A 15,608-nucleotide genomic window follows, 5' to 3' on the forward strand; every position below is an offset into this window, starting at 1 on the left:
TCTACAAACAATAAATGCTGGAGAGGGTGTGAAGTAAATGGAACCCTCTTACGCTGTTGGTGGGAATGGAAATTGATACAGCCAGTATGGAGAACAGTATGGACGTTCCCTAAGAAACTAAAATTATAACTACCGTATGACCCAGCAATCTCACTACTGGGCATATACCCTGAGAAAACCATAATTCCAAATGAGTCGTGTAACACAATGTCCATTGCAGCTCTATTTACATTAGCTTGGACATGGAAGCAACCTAAGTGTCCATCAAAAGATGAATGGAATAAGAAGATGTGGCACATATATACAATGGAATATTACTCAGCAATAAAATAAAATGAAACTGAGTTATTTGTAGTGAGGTGGAAGGACCTAGAGACTGTCATACAGAGTGAAGTAAGTCATAAAGAGTAAAATAAGTACCGTATGGTAACACATATATATGGAATCTAAAAAAAGAGAAGAAAATGGTTCTGAAGAACCTAGGGGCAGGACAGGAATAAAGACACAGATGTAGAGAATGGATTTGAGGACATGGGGAGGGGGAAGGGTAAGCTGGGACGAAGTGAGAGAGTGGCATTGACTTCTTTATACTACCAAATGTAAAATAGATAGCTAGTGGGATGCAGTCGCAAAGCACAGGGAGTTCAGCTTGGTGCTTTGTGACCACCTAGAGGGGTGGGATAAGGAGGGTGTGAGGAAGACACAAGGTGGAGGAGATATGGGGATATATGTATATATATATAGCTGATTCACTTTGTTATAAAGCAGAATGTAACCACCTTTGTAAAGCAATTATACTCCAATAACGTTGTTAAAAAAATTAAAAGATCAAAAGCTGGTTTTTGCAAAGATAAATAGAATTGATAAACCTTTATCCAAACTCATCAAGAAATAAAGGGAGAGGGCTCAAATCAATAAAATTAGAAATGAATAAGGAGAAGTTGCAACGGACACCACAGAAATACAAAGGATCATAAGAGACTATTACAAGCAACTATGTGCCAATAAAATGCACAGCCTGGAAGAAATGGACAAATTCTTAGAAAGGTACAATCTCCCAAGTCTGAACCCAGAAGCAATAGAAAATATGAACAGACAAATCACAAGTACTGAAATTGAAACTGTGATTTAAAAACTCCCAATAAACAAAATTCCAGGACCCAATGGCTTCACAGGAGAATTCTATCAAACGTTTAGAGACAAGTTAACACTTATCACTCTCAAGCTCCTCCAAAAACTTGCAGAGGAAGGAATAATTGCAAACTCATTCTATGAGGCCGCCATCACACTGATACCAAAACCAGACAAAGATACCACAGAAAAAGAAAATTATAGGCCAATATGACTGATGAACATAGATGTAAAAAATCCTCAGGAAAATACTAGCAATCCAAATCCAACAATACATTATGATGTACTCCATGATCAAGTGAGATTTATCCCAGGGATGCAAGGATTTTTCAATATCCACAAATCAATCAGTGGGATACACCACATAACAAATTGAGGAATAAAACCCATATGATCATCTAAATAGATACAGAAAACCTTTTGACAAATTCAACACCCATTTATGATTAAAAAAAAAAAAACCTCCAGAAAGTAGGCATAGAGGGAACTTACCTCAACTTAATAAAGGCCATATATGACAAACCTACCACTAACATCATGCTCACTGGTGAAAAGCTGAAAGCATTTCCTCTAAGATCGGGAACAAGACAAGGATGTCCAATCTCACCACTTTTATTCAACATAGTTTTGGAAGTCCTTGCCATGGCATTAAAGCAGAAAAAGAATAAGATAAATGCAAACTGGAAAGGAAGAAGTAAAACTCTCACAGTTTGCAGATGACACGATACTATACGTAGATAATCCTAAAGATGCCACCAGTAAAATACTAGAGCTCATCAATGAATTTGGTAACGTTTCAGGATACAAAATTAATACACAGAAATCTCTTGCACTTCTCTACAGTAACAACAACAAAAAATCAGAAAGAGAAATTAAAGAAACAATCCCATTTACCATCACATCAAAAAGAATAAAATACCTAGGAATATAACTACCTAAGGATACAAAGGACCTGTACTCCAAAAACTGTAAGATGCTGATGAAAGTAATTGAAGGTGGCACAAACAAATGGAAAGATATACCATGTTCTGGATTGAAAGAATCAATAATGTCAAAAAGACTACTACCCAAGGCAATCTACAGAGTCAATGCCATCCCTATCAAATTACCAATGGCATTTTTCACAGAACTAGAACAAAGTATGTTAAAATTTGTATGGAGGCACAAAAGACACCGAATATCCAAAGCAATCTTGAGGGAAAAAACGGAGCTAGAGGAATCAGGCTCCTTGACTTTAGACTATACTATGAAACTACAGTCATCAAAACAGTATAGTACTGGCACAAAACCAGAAATATAGATCAATGGGATAGGATAGAAAGCCCAGAAGTAAACCCATGCACCTATGGTCAATTAATCTCTGACAATGGAAGCAAGACTATACAATAGAAGAAAGTCTCTTCAATAAATGATGCTGGGAAAACTGGACATCCACATGTAAAAAAATGAACTTAGAACATTCTTTAACACCATATACAAAAACAAACTCAAAATGGATTAAAGCCTAAATGTAAGACTGGTTAATATAAAACTCTTAGAGGAAAATTAGGCAGAACATACTTTGACATAAATCACAGCAATATCTTTTTTGATATGTCTCCTAGACAGATCAAAAATAAACAAATGGACCTAATTAAACTCAAAACCTTTTGCACAGCAAAGAAAACCATGGACAAAACAAAAAGACAACCCACAGAATGGGAGAAAGTATTTGCAAACAATGCAATGACAAGGGATCAGTCTCCAAAATTTACAAACAGCTCATGTAACTCAATATGAAAAAAACAAACAACCTAATCAAAAAACGGGCTGAAGACCTAAACAGACATTTCTCCAAAGAAGACGTACAGATATCCAAGAGGCACATGAAAAGATGTTCAATATCACTAAGTATTAGAGAAATACAAATCAAAACTACAATGAGATATCACCTCACACTTGTCAGTATGGCCATCATCAAAAAATCTACAAACAGTAAATACTGGAGATGGTGTGGAGAAAAGGGAACCCTCCTACACTGTTGGTGGGAATGTAAATTGGTACAGCCACTGTGGAGAACAGTATGGAGGTTCCTTAAGGGACTAAAAATAGAGCTACCATATGATCCAGTAATCCCACTCTTCGGCATATATCCAGAGAAAAACATGGTTCAAAAAGATACATGCACCCCAATGTTCATTGTAGCACTGTTTACAATAGCCAGGACATGGAAGCAACCTAAATGTCCATTAACAAATGAATACATAAAGAAGATGTAGTATATATGAAATGGAATATTATTTAGTCATTACAAAGAATGAAATAATGTGATTTGCAGCAACATGGATGGACCTGGAGATTATCATAGGAAGTGAAGTCAGACAGGGAAAGACAAATACCATATGATATCGCTTATATGCAGAATCTTTAAAAAATGATACAAATGAACTTATTTACAAAACAGAAACAGAGAAGGAACTTATGGTTACCAGAGGTGAAGGGTGGGTGGGAGGGATAGATTGGGAGTTTGGGATTAACATGTACATACTACTCTTGTATTTAAAATGGATAACCAACAAGTACCTACTGTATAGCACAGGGAACTCTGCTTAATGCTCTGTAATAATGTAAATGGGAAAAGAATTTTAAAAAAGAATAGACACATGCATATGTATAACTGAATCACTTTGCTATACACCTGAAACTAACAAAACATTGTTAATCAACTATGCTCCAATAGAGTAAAATAAAAATTTAAAAAAAACCCCACAGAGATTGATATCTGGATGTGAATGATCCAGAGCCTATTAAATGTTAACCTACCCATACCAGCTACCCCAGCTCCTTTGAAAGCTTCCATTATAGAAAGTGGGATTGCTTAAAAGCCTTCATTACAAACAGATTGGTAGATTAAAATACCAGCATCCCTACTGACATCAGGTGGTGTGTGGTTTTAACTTGTTTGCCGTTCCTTTTGTTTGTTTTTAATATGGAATAAATATCTTTGCCCATTTTTAAAAAAATGGCTGCCTTGATTGTCTATGTCTCCAGTGGGAGTCCCAGTTCCCTCTTGCCTCTCTGAGGGGCTCTCTAAGATCAACAAGTGGGTCTGACCTGGTCTCCTTTCAAATTACTGCTTCTGCAGTGGGTCTCAGAGAGTGTGAAATTTTGCATGTACCCTTCAAGCCCAGAGTCTGTTTCCCAAAGGCCTCCAGCTCTCCCATATGCAAACTTGGTTAGCCTTCAAACCCCGATGTTTGGGGACTCACCTTCCAAGTAAAGGACCTCTGGGATTGGGAGCCCTCTGTGGGGCTTGGACCCCTCACTCCTTGGGAAGAACCTCTTCAATTGTGATTATCCTCCTATTTGTTGGTCAGCTCGCCAGGATTGTGGATCTTGACTATACCATGTCTTTGCCCCCCATCCCACCTGTCTCCTTGTGGTTCCTTCTTTATATATTTAGATGTGGAAAATCTTTTTGGTTCATCTTCATGTCATTCTCACTAATTTTGGTGTGTCCATGGGAGGAGTTGAGCTCAGGGTCTTCCTACTCTGTCATCTTGGCTGTTCCTCAAAACACTCAGGATATTATATTTGGTTTAGACCTTTACTGCATTTTACCCATAGTCCATTTCAGTCTTTAGTCATGTATACTTTTATGGTAACCCTGGCTGGAGACTCTACATCTGAATCATATTTGAACCACATGGGTCCACCTGAATAGGACAACTTGGACAACAGTCAGCCACATCCCCTCCTTCAATTCACTCTAAATTGTCACAGGCTCTTGGTTTCATCTGTCTTTGTACCCATTTCTTATGGTCTTGTTTACTGAAATCTTGTTGTTATTTGGTACTTTTTGAAATGAGTCCACCAACAGTGTTATGAATCTACTTGGGCTTGGAGGCAAAAAATTCATGCTATTTAGAGTTGTACATAACAGCAGTGAGAACGTGAGAGGCTCTGCCATTACCACAATGATTTAGTAGATGACTCTGTGTCATCTCTATTGGCTGCTCAAAGACCTCTTTGGTTATAAGTTGTGAGATTTGTCTTAGTTGAGTAGATAAAGTTGCTGGTCAAATGATCTGGCTAAATAAGTTCCCTGAATTTTGATGATTAAGGAAATGTCCTGGAAGAAAACCCCAACTGATGAAATGTTAGTGACTTCAGGTAGAAGGACTATGTGCTCCTTATAATGGAAGGGAGGGGAGTAGGAGAAAGGATGAAGTGACCTCTTGTTCAGAGGAAGAGCCAAAGGGTGATGCCATGTAGAAAGACTGAGTTTTGTTTTGTACAGTTCCCAACATGCTGGTCAATGCAGAATTTATTTGACAAATAATTATTGGGAATTTAAGGGCTTAATGTCAAGATCTAGGAAATTCTGAAGACCTGGGTCCAGTGAGATCACTCCTGCAGGATGATCCTGGATGTCTGTACAACAGAAAACACTGAGCAATAATTATTCTCACATATGTTCAGACTGGGAGAAACAAAGGTATAATATGCATGTACTTCTCCTGCTGCATGTATTTTTATTCAACAACCATTTACAGAGCCCCTGCCATGTGCCAAGAAATTTGTATATTCATTTATTAAATTAAGCTTTCATTGAGTATTTACTATATCCTAGGCACTGAGGAAGCCAAGGATACCAGCATGAATAAGACACAGCAACTACCATCCTCAAAGAATCTGTGGAGGATAAAGAGAGAAGAGATAGCCATGCTCTTAGCTGTCACCCCTCCTGGTCATTTGAACCCAGGGAGATGCAGTCCCTCAAAGGAAACTTGTACCATCACAGGAAGAAGTGAGTGTGGATAAGGGAGAGCAAGGACTGGAATTGGAAGGGAAATGTAGAAGAAGGATGTGGTGAGACAGATATCCTAGTAGAGGAAAGACATTCTGTTTGCCAAATGACTTAGGGCTGGTATAGGTGAAAGTTATGAGAATACTGCAGCTTGTCAGAAGATTGGAATTCTTTCTCACAATAGGATTGTTTCATTCTGTGTTTTTAAAAATGTGCAGGCTTATATTTTGCCAGACTTAAAGCACTATATGGAGAGTTCATTTTATAAAGCAAAATTATGCAAGAGGAAGACAACACCTCAAGTTTTCATCAGAGAGGCCACATACAATTCAAATCAGAGCTCATGGCCCACCACGGGACTGAAACAACCTGAAGTGGAGAACATAATCTACATCCCACACAGCCTCCATACAGTCTCTCTGGTAGCCTGATGATTAATGCATAAACTAGAAAGACATTTCATTGACTGCCTTCTAGTCCCATGAGCGCAATGTAGTCAATAAATATTTATTGAATGTAATTTCCTGGGGCTTGCAGCACTTACTCTGTGATAACTTACAAGCGAATAAGCAAGAATTGTTCAGGGTGGTTACAAATAAATATATAAATGTATGTTAATGGAATCCAAAATACAAATGGACAGTAAGAAAGGAAATATGTATCCTTCTGCAGACAAGTCATCCAAGTGGTACTAGATTTAGGGTAAATAAGAAAGAAGTGCATTACACAAACCCCAGAAGTGAGAATTGCAAGAGAGAGAAAGAAGAAAGAAAAAAAGGGAGGAAGGAGATTTATAAATGGCTCTATTTCATACAAATGAAAATATATACATTTTTAAAGTCAATCTTTTTTAGTCTCTCTGGCTTTATGTGTACAATACTTTTATCTGTCACTGAAATAGCGCCTACACTCAGGAAATGGCAGAGTTAACTGAAATGGGCTTCCAAATTACAATTTTTGCAATAAAAATAAAATATGGCTTTCTGCCACCCATTTGGAGCTACAGCACTGATATGCTTATGCGATCCCCCTTAAGCCCCAGTCACATTAGATTCTGAGCCATGTATCACCAATTCGGCCATGAGGATGACTGTTAGGTTAAATTTATTAAAGTCTGAACATTTATTCTGAGTTAAAAGTAAATTAAAAATTTGCATTTGAAATAATATCCAAAAGAGACAGTGTAATCACCACATTCTCCCTTGTGCATCCTCTCTAAGCTCCTGTGAAGTCTGAGAATGCACAGACACAGTGAAAGCAGGAGCCTGGGAGGTGCTGAAGCTGAGACAGGCATCTTCACGGCTGCATGTCCAGCTTTGTAGGGGAAAGATCTTGTCTCTGGGAAATGCTTCAGTAAGCAATTCTACAATTTTAATACAAACACTCAAAAGAGACTCTAGTCATGACCAACCAGGTCCAGCCCTTCAGCAAATTGGAAAGAAGACAATAGTGATTGCACAAATCCACATCCACTGGCTCTGATTCTAGGATTGCCACAACAACCCCATGACTAAAGAGGAAACAAAGGTTTCATTGCTGTCAGGCAGCAGGAAAGAGGCAGAACCAAGAGGGAAATCAAGACTTCTCAGGATTCTTTTCAGGATACCACCCCAAGTATAGAAGGTCATCAGGTCTGCAGTATACTGGACCTCCGTTGGAAGTAGCCAGACAATGCTTGATTCACTGCAGGTTGAGAGTTGTCTTTACCTTCTTTCTTTCTTTCTTTCTTTCTTTTTTTTGCGGTACGCGGGCCTCTCACTGTTGTGGCCTCTCCCGCCGCGGAGCACAGGCTCCGGACGCGCAGGCTCAGCGGCCATGGCTCACGGGCCCAGCTGCTCCGCGGCATGTGGGATCTTCCCGGACCAGGGCACGAACCCGTGTCCCCTGCATCGACAGGCGGACTCTCAACCACTGCGCCACCAGGGAAGCCCTGCCCTTTCTTTCTTATATATAAATTTATTTATTTATTTTTGGCTGCATTGGGTCTTCCTTGTTGCGTGCGGGCATTCTCTAGTTGCGGCAGGCAGAGGTTACTCTTCGTTGGGGTGCGTGGGCTTATTACAGTGGCTTCTCTTGTTGCGGAGCACGGGCTCTAGGCACGCGGGCTTCAGTAGTTGTGGCGTGTGGGCTCAGTATTTGTGGTTCACGGGCTCTACAGCACAAGCTCAGTAGTTGTGATGCACAGGTTTAGTTGCCCCGTGGCATGTGGCATCTTCCCGAACCAAGGCTCAAACCCGTATCCCCTGCATTGGCAGGCAGATTCTTAACCACTGTGCCACCAGGGAAATCCCTGTCTTTGCCCTTTCAATGCTCTGTAGATGGTAGTTGAGTAACAGACTTTATAGCCACCAAATCAACCAGGGAAATTTGCCCAGAGATTTATAGATTACTACTCACCTCCACCACAATATCTTTTGCAAGTCTATTCCTAATTCCGCTCTCTCCTGACTTCAAGACTACCTACACTTAGTGTCCTTTTGTTAAAGCATAATTATATTTCCCAAATAGGTGATAACATTTTCAGAGTCATGCTGACACTTTTGTGTGTTTGACAAAGGAGGGGCACAGTGACTTGCTGATATGTCATGACTAAAATATTCAAATAAGAGTAGAGACATGGGTATGAAATGTACAGTGTGGGAAGTCCATAATTATGTAATATCTTTTTATGGTGACAGATCACAACCAGACTTCTTATGGTGATCATTTTGAACTGCATAGAAATATCCAATCACTATGCTGTATACCAGGAACTAACATAGTGTTATACTTCAAAAACAAACAAACTCATAGAAAAAGAAGATCAGATTTGTGGTTTTCAGAGGTGGGGGTTGGGGGAGTGGGAATTGGGTAAAAGTAGCCAAAAGGTACAAATTTTCATTATAAGATAAAAAAGTACTAAGGGTGTAATGTACAACATGATAAATATAATTGACACTGCTGTATGTTATATATGAAAGTTGTTAAGAGAATAAATCCTAAGAGCTCTCATCACAAGGAAAAAAATTACTATCAACCCTTAGAATGTACATATATATATATATATATATATAAACCACTTTGGTGTACAGTAGAAACTAACACTATATTATAAATCAACAATACTTGAATAAAATAAATTTTAAAAAAGACTACCTAACCACTTTCCAAAAGAGGGAGAAGGAAAAGATCCTGGGGATTTCCTTCCGGGGAGCTATCATCAGTTCTGATTACATGTGTAAAAGCTGACCTGAGGCATCCTAATATTCTTTCATATACTGAACACTGTCTGTGCCATCACTCTTACAGACCAGAGAAGGAAAGCCTAAGTCCCTAGCAAGAAAATCTAGGAAAAGTTATTCTAAAAGGTATTCTATAAAAGGACAATCAGGGAAGCCTTCATGAAAACTGAGCCATCACGCTTCTCAGACAGGGAAGATCTAACTAATCATAACATGGAGAAGGGAGGAAGTCTCTGAATGCTTCTTGCCCTTCAAGCCAGATGCTCAGCAGGCTCACCCCAAATCCAGCCAAGCACACCCCTTTAAGCCTCTTCAATAATCCACCTGCCATTCCGAATCTGCAGCCTCCCTAAGGCTCTGAGGTATTTATCAGATTACCACTTGAGGTCACATATCCTACTGTCATGTTTTGTGGCTGTTTATTTATATGCGTTTTCTCCTTGGAGAAATTAGAAGCTCGGAGTTCACAAGGAAACACAGTGCTCTGCGTGCGGCAGGTGCACAGTGTGAATTTGTAGTGCACATACTGAATGAAATTGCTTTCCTTGTAAGCCTGGCCCCAGTTCCAGCCTAGAGATCCTAGAGTCCAAAGACTGTAGAAAAGAATTATGTGGAATTATTTGGAGCCAGCTGACAGCTGTTCTATTTGTCTGCTCATTTCTGAAGTCTCCATTGACTATTCAGTCCCATGGAAGCCAGAAACACCTGCCTGTCAGAGAATCAAATGCATGATTCGGAGACTTTGTCAGATACTTAAACCCAAAAGGCGGTATAAGACATAATTCCTACTGTGAAAAAAAAATGCATATTTTAAGGGATGGATCCATGAACTCTGCAAAAAATAATTGTTTTCAGTGTAGACAATATTTATTGGCAGGTGTTAAGAGTGCAAAATAGTAACAAAGGGATGGGAAAAGAGGTTGGCATGGCTCCCCTTCCCCAAGTGAGGACCCTGTAACCAGGCCAGTGAGGTAGGAGTACTTGACTTCAGCCACTTTGAGTCCAGCATCCACTGGAGAACAAGATTCCAGGCAGGAGGGGTCCTCACAACATGGGGGAAGGGAGCAGTACCCTAGAAGGGGCGTGAGCTGTGTTCCATCCCAAGCTGCTTCGTTCCTGTCCACCACACACCTCAAAAGCTCGGGGCAGGGGTGTTAGGGGACTGGGCTAAACCTATTCCTTTAAAAGGTAGGTGATTTTTTCAATGCAGGAGGCAGAATTGATGTGACTATAACTGATATGAAATGCTGATTGGAACATTTGTTAATTCTAAAATCTCAAAGTCTATACACAAATTCAGACGTGGACACTCATTCAGATGACACCACTCAGTGCTTGATCCCAAGTAAGAGATGGAGAAATGGCTCCAGACCTAAAGTCATCATTCACTTTGCTTCCCTCTTCCTGCAGAGAGGTTTCATCTACCCTGGGCTTTGATATGCTCAAGTGTGTCTGTCTCAGGAGGTGGAGAGTCTCTTTCTCTTCATGAAGCATACTTTGTTAGCCATACACTGACTTCTAGATGTTCAAAGAATTGGTGAAGATTTCTCCAGGAGCTATTGGTTTTTTGTTAGCTTTAGGCCACTGCTTTCTCATTTGTACACATTCACTTCCCTTCAAATTGTATGGACCTGTACAGGATTGCTAGCCTTTAAAATTGCCACACCAGGACTTTAAAAACTACTATTTCTATCACCATTATTCCTTAATCCAAAAAAGGTAAAAATAGGCTTTACATTGGCTAAATTCCCAAAGTTGTTCTTATTTTTCTTATTTCACTGTAAACCACTGACATATACTTAGGCATCATGTCCCTAGCATAAGGACAAGGATGAAAATTTCTCTCCTGAAATGTTGCTAGATGGGTTCTAAAATATTAAAAATATATGGCTGAGTTTAGCATTTATGTCATAAAAGTCATAAAACTTAAGGATAGAATATGAAAAAGAAAATAATTGTAAAAATCACCAGGACTCAAAGGGCTTCTGGAGAATTTTTCACTGGGCAGGAACAATACATAATCACTAATGCAGATTTTGGTGACCAAATTGGAATTTTTGTCCTTTCTTCTCTGTTCCAGGTATATGGCCATCATCCACCCCCTCCAGCCCCGACTGTCGGCCACAGCCACCAAGGTGGTCATCTGCGTCATCTGGGTCCTGGCTCTCCTCCTGGCCTTCCCCCAGGGCTACTACTCAACCACAGAGACCATGCCCAACCGAGTGGTGTGCATGATCGATTGGCCGGAGCATCCCAACAAGATTTATGAGAAAGTGTGAGTAGAGATGAATTTCAGTGCCTTCTTTGCCCTTTCTTGTTCCTTCTTTCTTTTGTTCTTCTGGTGGTTAGGATTTAATTTGTATGTTAGGTTTTAATTTGTAAACATTTCTCACAACCACTCTGTGTCAGGTTGATGTGTCCATAATTTTCAGGAGACTGTTATGTCCCAAATACTATTCTGGACTTTGAATGAAAAGTTTTAAAATATAAGACCTGGATCCTGATATAGCATACCATTTGGGCACACTACCGTGTCCCTCTTACCAGTGACTTTGCCCTGCCAGTGTCTGCATTTCTTTGCCTGGGAACTTTTTCCTACCCTATAGAGTGCCATTTTGCCCTCTTGCACAGCATGCCAGAGGGTAAGGGAATTATCTTTCCCTCCACACTCCCAGCAGCTCTCAAAAACAACTGATGGGGGAACTTCTCTGGTGGTGCAGTGGTTAAGAATCCGCCTGCCAATGCAGGGGACAGGGGTTCAAGCCCTGGTCTGGGAAGGTCCCACATACCATGGAGCAACCTAAGCCAGTGCACCACAACTACTGAGCTCGTGCTCTAAAGCCTGCGAGCCACAGCTATTGAAACCCACACGCCTAGAGCCCGTGCTCCGCAAGTGATGCCACCGCAATGAGAAGCCCGCACACTGCAATGAAGAGTAGCCCCCGCTCACCGCAACTAGAGAGAGCCTGCACACAGCAACAATGACCCAACTCAACCAAAAAAAAAACACACACAAACTGATGGGAGTTGGCATATGAACACCCCAGCTCCCTCCCACTTCAGGTGGGAGGTCTCTGAGGTGTGTGTTTTACTGTGTTCAGGGTTTCCTCTTGGGATTAAGCTCCAGTCACCCTGGTAGCAGCTGGCTCAATGACACACGCTTTGTTAGCCCCACTCCCTACTAGTGTTTCTTTCTCCTTCCAAATAAGTCATTTGCACCTGAATCTTTATCTCAGGATGTGTCTCTGGGGAAAACTAAACCAAAACACCTACCTTCTAGGATTTTGCAGCTGGAAAAATACCTATACATGTGAAATGCATGGGAAGGCAAGGCCAGAACATTGAGACCTTATGAGTAACAGGTCCCCCACAGGACAAGCCTGTTTCTCTTCCAGCGGCCTGACCGATCACATTTAGGGCTTTTTAAAGCTATCTTGGCACATTTTCCAAAATTTCTTATCTTAGAGGCAACATTAAAATGGCTTATTCTTTGTTTTGTTCTATTCAAGTGAGCAGCAATTTGACATTTATATTATCATCAGTTTTCTGGATTCAAAGCACATTGATAATATGGCTCCTTTTGAAAGTCCTCTATAATTTTCCAATCTTGGGTTTATTAAGTGAATTGTAAAAGAAAGACCACTTGTATTAGAATCAGAAGATCTGGGTGTTAATTACAAGATTGCCAGTTTCTAGCTATGTGACCCTGGGCAAGAGCACAGTCTCTCCTCGTTGTTAAATGGAATATGATAAAGCACTGCCTCACATAAAAAACTGTTTTGAAGAGCAAACAAGATAATGTATTCTCGCCTTGTAAGCTATTAAATGCCATACGAAAGATAAGATACTGTTATTGAACTAAATTCATTAGATAGTATAATATAATCATTATAGACCTTTGAACTTATTAAATGGTAAAATGAGACACTGTACCTGTTGGCCCTCTAGATTTGAGGGTCCAAAATCCTGTTGCACACAGAGTTACACTACTGCATCTGTTCCATGGAGCATGGAAATGTAGCCTGTCAGAAAGCAATACATAAAGTTCAGACTTTGCCTTCCAGACACAGACAGCGGGATTTAATTGATCAGGCAGTGGGAGGATTAATGCTTAGCCTAGGAGATGTTGAACATTTTTCTTTCAAGTGAAACTACAAGCCTGAGCAGAGTCACAGTGGGAGAAAGAACATAGCTTTACAAGCTGTACGGGACCCATGAACATGTTCAAGCCAGAACCTTCCCTCAAAAGGGGGAAAAAAAACCCCTCTGAATTAAAGTTCATTATATAAACTGCTTCAGAAACTGCCGTCAACTTCATGGACCTTAGCTCAGTTCTTAGTTCTTGTGAGCTTTTCAAAGTCTGATCACCTTTCTGAAACTTTTTGCTTCAAATAAGCACAGTTCTTTTATCTTCCAACAAATTCAAATTTTAACTTGGAAATAAAGGTTTATTTTCTCACAGATCTCTGGGATCTCATGCAAGAAACAATAGTGTTTTACTTTTAAACATTTTTCTGTTTTATGCTTACTAATGATTAGAAAGTCCCTTTGAGACTCAATGTTTTGGACTGTCCTTTCAAGTTACCTTTAAAGAATTTTGGGTAACTGCTACTGGATGCATGGTTAGGTTTGCCATTATTGTTTATTTCATGATTTTAACCTAAAAACAAATGGGCCTGGAATAAGAGCTCCTGATTTTATCTATTCAAGATGTATAAAATGTTTATAGATGCAGTGGTAAGTTGAAAGCATCCACATTTGCCATTCACATATTGTCTGTGATACAAACATAAGTGTAAGCTTTATGCAAACCTATTTTATTTTTGTCAGTATCTGTCATAATGCATCATGATATATTTTTTAGGGAATTTAAATTCCATCAGTTCTAAACTAAGTACTTTATTATATTCTCTTTTATTAGAACTAATGATTGCCATTTCCACAGTACACAGTAATTCCAAATTTGAAACCATAATGAAATTTTATTTTGAGACAGGGTAAGAGCATAGGCTTGAGAGTTAAATGAGTGATCAACTCCCAGCTACATCTCTCTCTAGTTGAGTCGTAATAGTCAAGTTATTCAAGCTCCTAAGCCTAATAGTACAGTCCATATAGAGGTGTTGAGAGAAGTAAATAAGGTACTTGCTTAGCTCAGTGCCATGCACATTGGAAAGAATCTAGTGAATGTTACCTACTGTTGTTAGCGTCATTCATTGATCTGGGTACATGGGCAGAAAACTGGCAGCAGGGAGTAAGATGGGCAAATGCTTAGGCCCAATTCATCTGATGAATAATTTATGCCAGATAATTACGCTAAAAGGTTTTGTGAAAATCTGGGTCTTTTGAAAATCTTTGAAAGTCTGGCATTTGCCTTCTGGCTACATGGTTAACCTCTAACCCTGATCACTTATCATTTAGATTCTTATTAATACATGTATTAAAGTAAACACTTTTAAAGAAACGCAATCCAATAAAAGGACAGGCAAAAGATATCCTTATATATTAAATGGCCAATTAATATATAAGGAGGCACACAACTTCATTCATCAACAGTGAAATGAAAATTAAAACCATAATGAGATCTTACTATCTACCTATTAGACTAGCAAATGTTCAGAAGTCTGACTAAACTAAGCATTTAGAACTTTTGGTGAAGAACCTTAGTAGACTGCTAAAAGTATACATTGATAAAACCACATTGGAAAACATTTTGTAGTATCTAGAAAAGAAGAAACTATTCATACCCCATAACCCTGCAATTTCACTCAGGGGTAATTAATTACCCTAGAAAAACTCATGCTATGAACCCACATACATCTAGATATTGTTTATATCAGCATCATTCTTAAAGCCCTAAACTGGAGATATTCCAAATGTCCGCCTTCAGTTAGATGGATATTTTAACTGTGGTACAAGCATGCCATGGAATATTATGTAGTTGGCAGAATGAACAAAATGTAGCTCCATGCAGCATAAATGGCTCTTGTAAATAAGGTTTTAAAACAAGCAAAATGAAAGGTGGTAATACTACAACTGCAAGCAAAGAAGTAGTTACCATGAAAGTGAAGACTGTGATTATCTTTCAAGGGAGAGACAGGGATGTGATCAAGAAGGGACACTTGGAGTTGCTTCTGAGGATATGGCATTATATTTCTCCAGCACAATGGTAGTAGCATGAGTGTTTGCTTTAAAATTACTCGTAATGCCAAGTAGTTTGACTTATGCACTTTGTCTGGAATTTATGTTTCATTTTTATTTAACTTAAAATTAAATGCTATCCAAAGGTTTTTGCTTTTGCAAGCTCTCAAGATACTGCTTCCATTGGGATAACCCCAAATTTCCTCCATAAGAAATTATCTTCTGAAGTGTGGGCTGTGCCTGGGGTGACATTCATAAGTACTCATCTCTGAATTAGCCGAAGTATGGATGGGCCCCATTTCATTCTCATGGTTATTTGCATTTTGCCT

The 15,608-nt window shown here is 39.4% G+C and overlaps 1 protein-coding gene across 1 annotated transcript in view; it reads left to right on the forward strand.

Annotated features, from left to right (window-relative positions):
• The window catches only part of TACR1 (tachykinin receptor 1), a 96,649-nt gene that overhangs the window by 11,225 nt on the left and 69,816 nt on the right, over positions 1-15,608 (forward strand). Inside the window, exon 2 of the mRNA XM_067704564.1 lies at positions 11,222-11,416. Coding sequence (XP_067560665.1) covers positions 11,222-11,416 — 195 coding nt within the window. The remainder of the gene's footprint in view (positions 1-11,221; positions 11,417-15,608) is intronic.

The sequence above is a fragment of the Pseudorca crassidens genome, chromosome 14, assembly GCF_039906515.1.
Source record: "Pseudorca crassidens isolate mPseCra1 chromosome 14, mPseCra1.hap1, whole genome shotgun sequence".
Lineage (NCBI taxonomy): Eukaryota > Metazoa > Chordata > Mammalia > Artiodactyla > Delphinidae > Pseudorca > Pseudorca crassidens.